Source organism: Gobius niger, assembly GCF_951799975.1.
Source record: "Gobius niger genome assembly, chromosome: 14".
NCBI classification, from domain to species: Eukaryota; Metazoa; Chordata; class Actinopteri; order Gobiiformes; family Gobiidae; genus Gobius; species Gobius niger.
Window position 1 is genome coordinate 8,342,057 of NC_136865.1, and position 14,225 is coordinate 8,356,281.

General features: G+C 45.4%; 1 protein-coding gene across 1 annotated transcript; it reads right to left on the reverse strand.

Annotated features, from left to right (window-relative positions):
* Window positions 1-2,148: 2,148 nt before the first annotated feature.
* On the reverse strand, window positions 2,149-8,383 carry nr1d2b (nuclear receptor subfamily 1, group D, member 2b). The gene is made up of 8 exons (XM_079571264.1): window positions 8,177-8,383; window positions 6,085-6,279; window positions 5,558-5,646; window positions 4,847-4,991; window positions 4,236-4,768; window positions 3,972-4,157; window positions 3,225-3,435; window positions 2,149-2,842 (listed from the first exon to the last, which is right to left on the reverse strand). The coding sequence occupies exons 1-8, from the start codon at window positions 8,193-8,195 to the stop codon at window positions 2,646-2,648; spliced, it is 1,575 nt and encodes a 524-aa protein (XP_079427390.1). The 5' UTR covers window positions 8,196-8,383; the 3' UTR covers window positions 2,149-2,645.
* Between the last annotated feature and the right edge of the window lie 5,842 nt (window positions 8,384-14,225).

Genomic DNA, 14,225 nt, shown 5'->3' on the forward strand with positions numbered 1-14,225 from the left:
GAAGCCTTCAGATGCCATTAAAGGAACAGGCCAGCGTCTTTCCATAGACAAGTTGATTTGTACCTGTCTGGTCTTTGTACGTGCCCGTGGAAGAGAGTGGTCGCTTCCAACTTCACCCCAGGTTGGAGCTATAGGAATACATTGGGAGAGGCTAAATGCTAAAAACATCTTTGGTCGTTTTGCGTCATTGAAGGCACGCACAAAGACCAGACAGGATCTTCACTTGAGCGCCCTCTTGTGGGCTGTACTGTGACCTCCATTACAGTTGAGCCAACAGCCCTTCAGTAAAGCCGGTGATGAAAGAAAGACTAATGACTAGAGAATATCTCAACATCCCATTTGTGCCACAACAACAACATCACATGTAACTGTTGTACATGTGAAGGTGTAACAACTGGCCAGTGTTTTCATTGATAAAATGTGTCCAGCTGAAGATGCAAACTGCAGAAGTGGAGGAGTGGCGCCATCTGCTGACACAAGTCTACACTACCACTTTTTCACAAACGCATTAAATCGCATGGTTTTGAGCTATTATGAATTAAAAATGTTAATTTGATACAATTTTGATACAAAGAAACGGACACTCAGCCACAGGTTGCATAAAATTTATTTGTCCATATATTCATCTATACAGTACTGTGAGAGAGTATCTTCATATAGAAACCTATGCGCATACTGCAATCCTTTGACAGGAGGAGAACAGAGACACGTCAGCACAACAGAAGCTCTGGATGTCCACACATTCCAACCAAGAGGCAGCGCAAAAAAGTCTGAAATGACAACACGACAGGAATCCGCGGCGGCGTCTCGCGCTGTAGCTTACGTCAACTACAATCAGTAAAGTACAATCATAGTTTATTTATTCATAAAGTTCCTCTATTTTCGAAACTCTACACTATACAATCTGTACAATAAAGTTTTCAAGCAATACGGAGGGGCTGCTGTGAGGAATTCTTTTGCGATGTTAAAAAAAAAACGTCCTGCTTCAAGCGCCCGGACCAGACGCTAAGAAGCAGACAGCGGTGCCCGGATACATACATGGTCTGAAATTACAGTAGAAAACAACAACTACAACACCATCATTCAGATTTCCATTCGCAAAAAAAGGTTTGCCGTCCGTCTTCCTAAGTGTCCATTTTTGATTTGTCACAATGCCCAAATAACTTAAAAACTGCAAATAAAATAAAAAAAATGGCAACTGCCATTACAAGCTTGAAATAAAAGTTCATAGTCTTTTCTTTTTGCGTCTCCCCCACATTGTTTAGCCAGTGTCCAGAAGGTACAAAAAACAAAAAGTCTGTATTTTAAGTTTGACTATTGTTTCGAAGCAGTTACATATTGCACTATGAATGCTAAGACGCCGGGCTAACTACAGGAAAGTGCCTCCATCGTCTGCACAGATTCAACATGATATGTATGAGAGCGCCATGTTTTCACCAAAAAACTATAATAATAAATGCCAAATAGAAAAATGAAGGGCTAAACAATAAATGCTTGATTTTCTATAAAGGGCAGGTGGAACATTTTTATTAGCAGCTGTAAGTTTTACAGCTTAAGAAAACTTCCAGAAGTTTTCTGTTTCTTAAAGCGACAGTCTGTACGTTTAAATGTTTTACAAATTATATAATTGCGTATAATTGACCGCCTGGGTCTGCAATCTAACGAAACGCAAGTAACAATAAATGATTATGTTTTTCTTAAGTCCCTCCTTTGTTGATCTCAGGCACTATTGAGAACCGCCCGGTGCCAACACTTTGACCAATGAGACGAGCTCTCCTGTGAACCGGCCTTTCTTCATCTCTTTATTCATTTTGCAAACTAGGACTTGCTTTCCGGCCCGACCATGAGGGGAGGGGACTGGATTGTTTACATTTGGAAAAGCCCCCTTCTCTTTCTCCTCATTTTGCAATCTTACAGACCATCACTTTAAGGGTAATAGACTCTTTCTATAACGTTAGAATCAAGCTAATGGTAGCTCGGTTCAAGTTGCAATCAAATGCAAATCGTAATTCAAAAAGACCAATTGCAAAGGCCTTGGGTAAGTTGGATAATAAAAAGTCTGTAGAATTATCCCATCTCCATTGGATGGTATATATAAAACATGCTAACATGCTAACATGCTAACGTCTGACGTCCAAATGCTTCTGGAAGTTGTAAAATTAGCAAAGTGAACTTGATTGTACGAAAATAAAAAACTGAAATTGCGGTTTGAAATACTTTCAAAATAGTTTAGCCCTTTGTCGAATTGAAGTAGACATTTTGCCTTTTGTCCCGCACTGGCAAGCTACATTTGAAACATGGCAACAAACATACGCGTCTGCTCATGGCAAATTTACTGATCTGAACATTGTAGAAATGATGGTACAAATCGACTTTTTCGTGTCCACTTGGATTGACCGGCTTTAGCGTGTTCGTCATGTTTACATTGTAACTTAGTGATAACATGGCTTCACTCCACACAAACATCTACATCAATCACCGCGTTTCTCTGTACACGTCATTCTCACAGAAGAGGCAGCGTCGCCCTACAGTACGATTGGATTTTTCTTTGTTTAAAAAGTTTGTTCCCCGTTTCGTGCCCAACTTTAAGCGACCGGGTTCATTGTGCGGTCAGGCAGGAGTTGTTTCGTTTCATCTCCGGTCCTTCAGGAGTGGACCTTGAACGCCAGCAGCTGCTCGGAGTGCATGTTGTTGAGGGAGCGCAGGTCGGGCAGCTTGAGCAGCAGTTTGGTAAAGATGGCCGCCTCGTTGGGGTGGTTCTTGATGATGAGGCCCCGGAGCGCGCGGATCAGCGTCTCCTGCAGCGCCTCCACAGAGTTCACATTCTCGATGCCCGAGCGGTCTGCGGGGAGACGAGGAGGAGGGGGGTCACCATTATTTTGTGATTAGGAATGACAAATGTGTTTGGATCGTTTAGAATGAATATGGACCACAATTAAAAATGTGGTGCTCACTATTTAATGTTTGTATTTAATGTGTAACGTGGGCCTTTTAACACTAGGCATAGAGCAATATCAAAAACATATGTGCACACTAGGGGGCAGCAGAGAAAGGGAAAGAATGTGTTGGCAGAACGACTCAACATTTTAGCTTATTTAAAAATGTCTGTCAGCTTGTCTTGAGAGTAGATTATTTTAGGATGAACATGGGATGAAAGCTAAGTTAGCAGTTGAACGGCAGCTTAAGTGTGCGGTGAAGGTGGAAGAGTCTCCGGTCAGACTGACCTGCAGACACCAGCACCACGGCGGTGAAGAGGCTCATCTCCTCGTCGCTCAGCCCAAGGTTCATGAGCTTCTCGCTGAAGTCGAACATGGAGTTGAGCAGGTCCCCGGCCCCCATGGCCCTCAGGCAGTCCACGCTGTACTTCTTACCCCCCAGGAAGGTGACTGTGCGCTCCTTCACGTCGAACAGGGAGGCGAACCGCACCACCAGCACCTGAGCACCAGCAGAGGACCTTCTTACACTGGGTTAAGGTTTGACCTTTGAATCATTGCCTTTTATACAAAGCCTGGCTCCTTTGTGTGCTGTGTGTCATTCTATTTATGCTCAACAGGTGTCGAGTCATGCGTCTGTTGCGTAGCTGTGTGTGTGTGTGTGTGTGTGTGTGTGTGTGTGTGTGTGTGTGTGTGTGTGTGTGTGTGTGTGTCGTGTGTGTGTGTGTGTGTGTGTGTGTGTGTGTCGTGTGTGTGTGTGTGTGTGTGTGTGTGTCGTGTGTGTGTGTGTGTGTGTGTGTGTGTGTGTGTGTGTGTGTGTGTGTGTGTCGTGTGTGTGTGTGTGTGTGTGTGTGTGTGTGTGTGTGTGTGTGTGTGTGTCGTGTGTGTGTGTGTGTGTGTGTGTGTGTGTCGTGTGTCGTGTGTCGTGTGTGTGTGTGTGTGTGTGTGTGTGTGTGTGTGTGTGTGTGTGTGTGTGTGTGTGTGTGTGTGTGTGTGTGTGTGTGTGTGTGTGTGTGTGTGTGGTTTGTGCAGCAGTACCTCGAAGGTGCCAGCCTTCAGCAGGCTGACTTGGTCGTGCTGGGACAGTTCTCTGAAGCCGGGGATCTTCTTGGCAAATTCCACCACCTCTCGCACGGCGGGGGTGAAGCTGTGGGAGAACTCCTCCCACACTGAGTGTCCCGACTTGTCCGGGTCCACGTGAGGGGACAGGTTCATGGGACAAACCTGAACAGGAAACATTATAGAGCTCCGTCAGAGTGACTTACAGGACAAAAACACACAGAGCACATCGACCTCTCTTACCAGGTGCATCCTGTTGCCCCCCCTCCACGCGTGGCGACCATAAGCCCTGTGCCCAGGGGCCTCCAGGGCCCCGGGGACAGGGCAGGAGGCCTTGAAGGGGCAGGCACCGGTGTCCTGGGGCTGTGGGTTTGGCTGTGTTTCCATGGTGATCATGTTGTTGTGGTGGTTCCAGTCTGAGCTGTTGTCAGTGGCCGGAGGCTCCTGGTTGTACATGAAGGTTTCCTGGTGAGCGCGGGTCACTGACCCGATCACCTCCTCCTCTCCGCTGTCCGACGCACTGGAGGAGGCGGAGCTGGTGTCCATGGAGACGCTGGGCTCAGGGTCCGAGCTGGAGTCTGATTGGCTGGAGCGCGGGGATGAGGAGGGCGAGGAGGAGCCTGTGTCTGAGGTAGCGTTGGTGCTGGGGGGCGGAGCTCTGCTCATGTTCAGGGCGGGGCTCTGCAGGTCACTGTTCATCATGTTGTTCATGGCACTCTGCATCTCCAGGAGCATACGCTGCTTTTCCCGCTTCGGGATGCGCCCGAAACGCACGGCTGGACAGCCAACACACACACAGGTCAGAGCCTGGACTATTTACTATTCTATACACAGAGGAGAAGAGAGGTACTCACCGTCCCGGGACATGCCCACCATCAGGCATTTCTTAAAGCGGCACTGTTGGCAGCGGTTGCGGCTGATCCTCATGATGGGACAGTTATCGTTCAGCAGGCACTTCTTATACTGGATGTTCTGCTGGATGCTCCTCCGGAAAAAGCCCTGTGGGACAAAACACACTTTGAGGTGAACCTCCCAATATTGTGGCATTCAGGAGAAATCATATTTATTTTTCAGCCCATGCATTCTGTTTGGGCCTATCACAGTGAAAGGCTGTTGTTTGATGAGAGGAAGTGCATTTGGATCCACATGAAACAAACTATAAATCGCCTGCTCTGACAGCGTTCTCTTCATAAACCCTCCCGCAGCTGAATGATCAATGACTGCAGTGAAAACATGACGATAGCCACTCTACTGAAAGTGTCTTCTCTGCAGTTTGTCACTTGACTGCGCTCCCCACAGCTAACTAGGCCATGGAGCGGCGTGAGGCGTGAAGCGCGGCTTGCCTGAATATGTACTGAACTAGTTTTCCTCATGGTGCAGATGGCTGTGGCACTGATGACCCACTTATACCTCCAGTGTCACGGTGGAGTTTGGGGTTTTTGTGAAAGCTCGTGCGCTCAGCCTTTCTGTAATGAGGGCACGATCCATTTCTTTTAAGTCGAGACAGCTTCACCAGCCCCTTTGGTTGTTACTTCATGTTGAATAATGATGAAAGTGAATCTGACCTTGCATCCTTCACAAGCGTGGACGCCGTAGTGGAAACCAGATGCCACGTCTCCGCACACCTTGCACGGCAGCACCAGCCCGTTCAGCTCTGCCAAAGACACACACAGAGCAGACGGTTCACATCAGGACTCGACACGCCTCAAAATAGTCCCAGTTCACATGAGGACGTCAGTTAAAAGCGGAGCCTCTCTGAAACTGTTGCCCCATATATTTAGGGACATAAACAATTTAGATGAAAAGGCTGTGCTCTGACTGTGGGCTGTGGTTTAACCTTTGAAATCCCTATATGTTCCTTTAACTACGGGTTATGCAGCCTTGGCCGCGACATGAATGTGCAACTACACTTACTCTTAAAGCACAGTTCAAGCGGGAGACATTTGTAACCTAATATAGCTACAGAACAGTTATTTTGGCATATTTGTTCTTCTTCCAGGCACACTGTCGGCATTTGGCCACAAGGGGTCAGTAAGCAAATGCATTCTCTAGATACAACATGAAAACTGTAGCTTTCAAACTGGTCTCTTACTGGTGATGCCACACTTGGCGGTGGAGGGCCCGCGCCCCTTCAGCGCCGCTGGCATTTTGGTGGGGGGCCGGGGGGCCCGGCTGGGAGAGGAGCCGTGGGGCGGGGACGACGACTGGTAGCTGCCGTTGGACGAGTCGCTGTGGCAGGACTCAGGGCTGGAGGACGAGCTGGATGAGCTGATGTAGGCGATTACACCTGCAAGAACACGAGCACAAATATGTTCATTTGTTTATCCTTTGTTTTTATTTCAACAGAACTTACTCATCTACCAAACAACTTTTACTCTTTTTATAGCAACTATTATTCATTCATCAATTGTTTTAAAAATAAGTGATACTGTTACATGAACGGTTTTATTTTTGTTTTGCCGTTTGTGCTCAAAGCAGCATAGTTTACTGGGCTGCAGACTCATGATTTTACCATGTGGGAGGATTTTATGACTCATCAACCCTTTAAAAAGATTATTATTCCATTGTTTGTTTTCCTTTGCACATAGTGTACGGCCCTGAGTTCACTGAGGAATCATTTTATCACAGCATCAACCGGAAGCATCCGAGAGCGACATGTGCAGGGCTTCTAAAATGACTGGGCTCTCATTGGCCGGCGTCCACAGCCCCAGAAGCAACAGGCTTAGCTTAAAGAGGACACATCATCACAGGAGCGCAGCCAGTAGAAGAGCAGCAGAGACGGCCCACTGCTGCTGCTCAGCCAGTTCTCTCCCTTCCACATAGGCCGACCTGATTTCCTTACCCTGCCACTCCGATTAGGTAACAGCCGTTACATAATGTGAGCTTGAGCAGGGAGTGTAGTAGGTAGTCTGGCCCTGCCCAGTGCTTCATTCACATCCTCTGACAGGGTAAACACTCGATCAAGGGCTATTTAAATATAAATAGGACAGCCTGGTCACATGTTAGGCCCAGGTGTAGTAGGATGGAGATAATCATTCGAATGTATTTCCGTAGCCATTACCTTAACATGTTACAAAGTGCCAAATCAATTAAATAAAGGTTATTAAGTGTAAATGGGAGCTTTGGAAACAATGCAAGTGCATTCTGAACAGGACACCATTTTTTTGGTCTACAATTTGTTTCAATTACAAATAAAACTTGCTCTTTTTGATGGGGATTGTTTTCTCTTGAATAGAGTAAAAAGAAACTGCGGGATTTTTTTTTACTGGCATTGTTAATAACACGCGCCCTAATTCTGTCAAGCTTCTCAAAGGAATGATGCGTTCACAGAGCCAAAGCAGTGCGGGCTCAACGTGACTCGACTCCAGGTCCAGGACAGTGTTGATTCAAGGCGGGGTGGCTTGAATATCGAAATACCATAAAAAAAATAAAAAATAAAGTCAAATGAATAACCTACATTATCATTATTATTATTATTATTATTATTATTATTATTATGAAATACATAAACTAAAAAAAACTTAAAAATATAATAAAGCTTCAATAGAACGACATTTTTTAGGCCTGGTTCAGAATAAAATTGTAATGTAATGAAATCGGCTGCAACCGTGTTACAAAATGGCAACACCGCTACGTAACACGCAAACGAGCATTGGTATCTGCTCCCCGGGAGTCACACGGCCGCGAACACATCACCGCCTCTCTTCCCGCCCCCACGTGTCGCGCGCATGTTTCTTACCGGGAGAAAGTGGGTCACCGAGACGCTGCCGCCTATGGCCGCACGTGTACCCCGCGCCGACTCCACGCGCTAGACAACCGGGACAAATTATGCAACGGCCACGTCACGGCGCATCTCGGCCAATCAGAGGCGACGCACGACCAACGTAAACACAGGCGCACATGGCCAGGCTGACGGGTCCATGTGAGCGCAGCGCACTGCAATGCTGCTCGAGCCAACCACTTGGGTAACGACAACTGCTAACCCAGATAGAGATTACCGAGCATACGCTGGGTAAAAGTGTGAAATGCATTGGTAAATAGCAGGTAAACGTGAAAAGTTAGCCGTTCATTTGACTTTCGATACGATGTTTGGCTCCCTTTTCTAGAACGCGGTAGTTACGCCTGTTGCAGAACACCAACATGTAGCAAGTTATGATTAAAATCCATATATTTTCCGCACTCACCGGCTTTTGTCGCCTCCATGTCCTTGGTCTTTCGGGGCTCTCCTGTGCTACCTTAGTGCTGAAGCCGTGTTTCTGTTTGGAGTGTTCAGCAACTGGAAAGTCGCTGATTTACCTCGACGAAAACGCTACAACATTTGTCTTATACGAAGCTAATCGGAAAAACACGAAATGTAACGTGCTTGTTTTTTTTGTTTTCCCCGTGGTATCTGATCCAACAGGAAAGCTTTGCTGCTCAAATGACTGTTGGCAAGTTCTCCAACGCCAGGGAAGTCGTGCCGAAGTCTTCGAACGCGCGAGGAGCTTCGTCGAATAAACAAACGGAGCAGACGTGTCTTCCGACGCCGCGTCTTCTTGTCAAAAAGAAAAAATGCTCGGTTTCATTGAAATCGAGGTGGGAGATGCGGTGCGTGAGGCTGCGCTCGTGCGGTGGCAGGATCTGGCTCTGGCTGTGTACTTTCTCGTCGAAGTGAGCGCAGCCATGTGACCCAGTTCGACGACTCCTCCTTCCACCGCCTCTATTGGTGTTAATGTAACCCACTGACATACTTTCACCAGGCAAAAGTGAACAAAGAAACAAGAAACACTCACACAAAACTTAAGTGACGATTTAGGCGACTTAAAAGTGCCTCAACGTGAAGAGCGTGTGGGATTCTGTTGAGAAGGATGTAGCCTATACATACAGTACAATAGGCTATATCCTTGTCCTAACATTATTTTAGAATTGCAACAAAAAAAAATGAACATTTGGAAGCAGAAAATTAAAATGTGAAAGAAACCTATAGGCCTAAGCATCATATTGGCCATAGCCTATGCAACAATAGCCTGAATGGAGAGTAATAGTAATGTTAGTGGAAACGAAACAGAGAGTGCTGTTTTCAAAGCCACTTTCTGCTCACTATACCTTCCACTATGTCAAAGTGAGGGGGTACACATGAATTACAGTGGAAAAATTGACAACTTTCCACACACCTGCTTTGAATTGAGAGGGCTTATAGTAAATACTACAACAAATTCTCTGAGAGAATTGAATAAATGCACAAAAATGAAAGAAACGCACAGAAATAGGCCAATAGTGACAGTGCTACAGAAGATTACAAGTAAAAGGCTGTTAATATTGTTTTACACTATAGAGTCTGCGGAGTCCCCGAGACACTTGTATCTGAACTGAAAAATTTTGCATGTTGATGAAGGTCTCTTTAGTCTCTTTTCATACATCAAGTCAGGATGTTCCCCATGTAATATTTAGAAATGATATAGGAACCAGTCTATGCCAAGTCAATATGATATGATTTGCATCCATTTAAATTTAGAGAGCGATTGTTCTTGCAGCCCTGAAAGGTGTACATAGTTTGTTCGTACTGTATTGCATCTCATGTTTTTGCTGTTTCTTCTCAACACGTGCATCCGAACTGCAACTCCAGACTCCATCATTCAGCACCTTCGCCTTCAACAAAACTATCGGGTCGAATAGCGAAGAAAAGCTGACTCTTTTGTCCCAGAGTGTGTCAACCACAAATGGCAAAGCACGTTCATCGTCTCACGTGAATACACTTTTCCCTCTGTTTCCGTTAGGGCGAAGGGAAAAGTGGGGTAGGCTTGATTGTTCGACAATCTGTAATGTCATCGAGGCCAGCTTGGGTTTGCTCGTGGTACCTGAGCATACGTCCACCACACCCTATGTTATGTTCAATTTGGGGAAAGGTCTGACAATACCTTAATTTAAAGAATCAGATACATGAAGCTCACGTGCCGTTTACATCAATGCACAGAGTTTACACATGTTGGAGTTTAGAACATGACACTGTGGGAACTGTGGCAGGCAAAATATAGAGAGTAGTAGATGGTGTATGGCAGATAATAATCCAGGTTATTGGCATAGTTTATCATGAGTCGATGTGTTACTGGATTTTACTTATGGGATGGAAGATGAGGTCAAGTCCTTCAATGGCTTCAAGCACGAACCAAGTTTGATGTCATAGACAGGCAAGTTGAAGAAAAATCCCAAGGCAATGTCTCACACACCCAAGTCCCTCTTTTTTTCATTATTAATTTGGTTGGTCCGTCTAAATGATTCAAAACATAATCTGTATTTTAGAGGTGAAGCGGAAGTGTTGGCCCCCTGACCTGATGATGGTACAAAGTGGGTCCAAGTGCATTATCGGCCACGTCTGTACCAGTGATACAAATGTTATTCCAATAAATTCTACGCTCAAACTACACATGTCTATTGTCAACGGCAATGACAGTTCAAAAACAGCAACTATGATCAAGAGCAATGGGATGGTTCGGTATCATCGTTTAAGATCTGAATACTAATGTTGCTCTGAAGTGTTTAGTTCATCTCATTTTATATATTTCTTAAATGCCAGACTCACATGCATAGTCAGTCATTGTCGTTGGTTTGGACACTACTACTACGACAATGAATGTAGCTTTAGTCATGATTGAGAAATCTAGTCATCAAATATGTTGCACAAGTCAATATTCAAGTTCTATTTCAAGCACATTGATTCATTGAGTCGAGTTGATTCACTGATCCAAGAAAAAAGCAAGCGCATTTCCAACAGTAGTCGCTTTTTAGGTGTTTGAAAGGTCTTACCATTCAAAATGAGTGAGATGTCGAGAAGAGTTGATCGGGGAATTGTTATTCGACAATTGCCAAAGGATTGTCAGTCGGCTGTAGCGCCATCTGCTCCATCTGTACATAAATAATCTCTCACAACGGGTTTTGAAATGAGACGCTTTAAATGACTGCAGTTTCCACTCGGAGGTGTTGCAATGATGAGTGCGGGATGATTATTTGCTCTAGTCTAGGTTAATTGTCCTGAATTTGGGTCAGGCAGCTCAGACATATGAAAAACTTCGGTCATTTTGCGACTTATTGTGGCCTCTTGCGATATTGCATCACCTGATATTGCGACATTTGTGTGCTATACAGTGCCTCTCGTGAGTATTCATACACCTTGAACTTTTGCACATTTTGTCATGTTTACAACCCTAAACATGAAGATTTTATTTTTATTTTTTTTTCTTAACGTTCACACACAAGTAACAGACAACTGTGAAGTGAAAGCAAAATGATACATGATTCTGTTAATTTTCAAAAAATAGAAAAGTGAAAAGTGGGGCCTGCATAAGTATTCATACAGCATTTTCTGAGTGCATTAAATTGCCTTCATAACATTCCTAATGACTCCAGAATGTTCACACCTTGGCCTAACGGTTAAATAGAGGCCACCTGTGTGTGATCTACTCTCAGTATAATTACAGCTGTTCTTTTAGGCCCTCAGAGCTGTGGTCGGAGTGTATTGGTCACTAAACAACATCATGAAGGTCAAGGAGCACCAGAGAGGTCAGGGATAAAGTTGTGGAGAAGTTTAAAGCAGCATTAAGTTATACAAAGATTTCCCAAGATTTAAACATCTCCCGGAGCACTGTTCAATCCATTGTTCGGAAATGGAAAGAGTAAAGCACCACTGCAGACTTCCCAAGGCGTGGTCCTCCACCTAAAATATCAGAGCAAACAAGGAGAACACTGGTCAGAAAGGCAACCAAGTGCCCCAAGATAACTCTGGAGGAGCTGTGAAGTCCTGCCGCTGAGCTGGGGGAATCTGTACATGGGACAACTATAAGTCTTACTCTACACAAATCGGGCCTTCATGGACGAGTGGAAGAAGAAAGCCATTATTGAAAGGAGGCCATAAAAAATCCCGTTTGAAGTTTGCTAGAAGTCATATGGAGGACACAGCTCCATGTGGAAGAAGGAGCTTTGGTCAGATGAGAGAAAAATGAACTTTTTGGCCCAGATGCAAAACGTTATGTATGGAGCAAACCTAACACTGCTCATCGTCCTGAGTGCACCATCCTCAGTGACAAATATACGGGGGGAGCATCATGCTGTGGGGCTGCATTTCCTCAGCGGGGACTGGGGAGATTGTAAGAATAGTTGTGAAGATGGATGGAGCCAAATACAGAGACATTGTGGAGGAAAACCTGCTGGAGTCAGCAAGAGAACTGAGGCTGGGGCAGAGATTTACCTTCAGCAGGACAATGACCCTAAACACAAAGCTAAATCTACAATGGAATGGTTCAATAAAAACATATTAATGTGTTAGAATGGCCCAGTCAAATTCCTGACCTAAATCCTATTGAAAATCTGTGGAATAATCTGAAAACTGCTGTTCACAAACGCTCTCCTTCTAATGTGACAGAGCTTGAGTTGTTTTTTAAAGATGAATGGGCTAAAATGTCAGTCTCTACATGTGCAAATCTTCTAGAGTCAAACCCCAAAAGACTTGTGCTGTTATTGCAGTAAAAGGGGGTTCCACAAAGTATTCATGCTGTATGAATACTTATGCACGCCCCACTTTTCCCTTTTCTATTGTTTGAAAAATAACAGAATCATGTATCATTTCGCTTTCACTTCACAGTTGTCTGTTACTTGTGAGTGAACGTTAAGTAAAAAAATCAAAATAAAATCTTTATGTTTAGGGTTGTAAACATGACAAAATGTGCAAAGGTTCAAGGTGCATGAATACTCACGAGAGGCACTGTATATATCATGCAGCCCTCATTCCCCGTGACATCACCAGACCAGCCAAGTGACACAGTTTCTCTAGCCACGGTCCTAGATCAGCGAAGTAACGCCTCATGAAATGTTGGACTTTCCAAGTAGCACAGAACGTCCCTTGGCCTTCGCTGCCTCCGAACCGCTCTCTCCCACTCACTCCCTCATGTGAGTGGCCAAGCATCCACATAGTTTCTGGGTGAACGTGACACACAAGCGCTCCCCTCCCCGTCTGCCGGACGAGCGAACGAGCGCCTGGACCCGTCCCAACGCACAGCGCGGTGGATTTCCCAGGGCACTCCGTATCTCGGCTAATGTTTCCACACTCCTCACAATACGGGCCCTTTATGGAGAGAGCAGTCCCACGCCCGCACAATCCCGTTCTCCGCTTACTTTTCGGGAACAGCGCGCCAAAAGGTCAGAGGTTAGCGCTGCCCCACGCACACCGATGTATACAAGCACAAAGGAGAGGGAGTAATGTGAGGAAGGGTTCTTGCTGGCACCCGCCCAATCCGTGTCAGCGGCGGAGCTTCTTTTGTGGAAGTTGGGTCAGACATATCAGACATATCACGGACGCATTGTCACGATCATCGAGATTATTTTGACTTATTGTTGGATTTCCTTGCGTGACATGGCTCCCCTCAGCTTTCTGGGGACTTAATTGATATACAGTGCCTCTCGTAACATTCCTAATGACTGGAGAATGTTCACACCTTGGCATAACGGTTAAATAGAGGCCACCTGTGTGTAAGTCGGAGTGTATTGGTCACTAAACAACACCATGAAGGTCAAGGAGCACCAGAGAGGTCAGGGATAAAGCTGTGGAGAAGTTTAAAGCAGCGTTAAGTTATACAAAGATTTCCCAAGATTTAAACATCTCCCGGAGCTCTGTTCAATCCATCATTCAGAAATGGAAAGAGTAAAGCACCACTGCAGACTTACCAAGACACTGTTCACGTAAACTAACAGACCGAACAAGGTGAGCACTGGTAAGAAATGCAACCAAGTGCCCCAAGATAACTCTGGAGGAACTGTGAAGTCCTGCCGCTGAGCTGGGGGAATCTGTACATGGGACAACTACAGTATAAGTCGTACTCTACACAAATCTGGCCTTCATGTACGAGTGGAAGAAGAAAGCCATTATTGAAAGGAGGAGGAGAAGTCATATGGAGGACACAGCTCCATGTGGAAGAAGGAGCTTTGGTCAGATGAGACAAATTGAACATTTTGGCCCAAATGCAAAACGTTATGTATGGAGCAAACCTAACACTGCTCATGGTCCTGAGTGCACCATCCCCAGTGTCAAATATACGGGGGGAGCATCATGCTGTGGGGCTGCTTTTCCTCAGCGGGGACTGGGGAGATTGTAAGAATAGTTGGGAAGATGGATGGAGCCAAATACAGGGACATTTTGGAGGAAAACCTGCTGGAGTCAGCAAGAGAACTGAGGCTGGGGCGGAGATTCACCTTCCAGCAGGACAA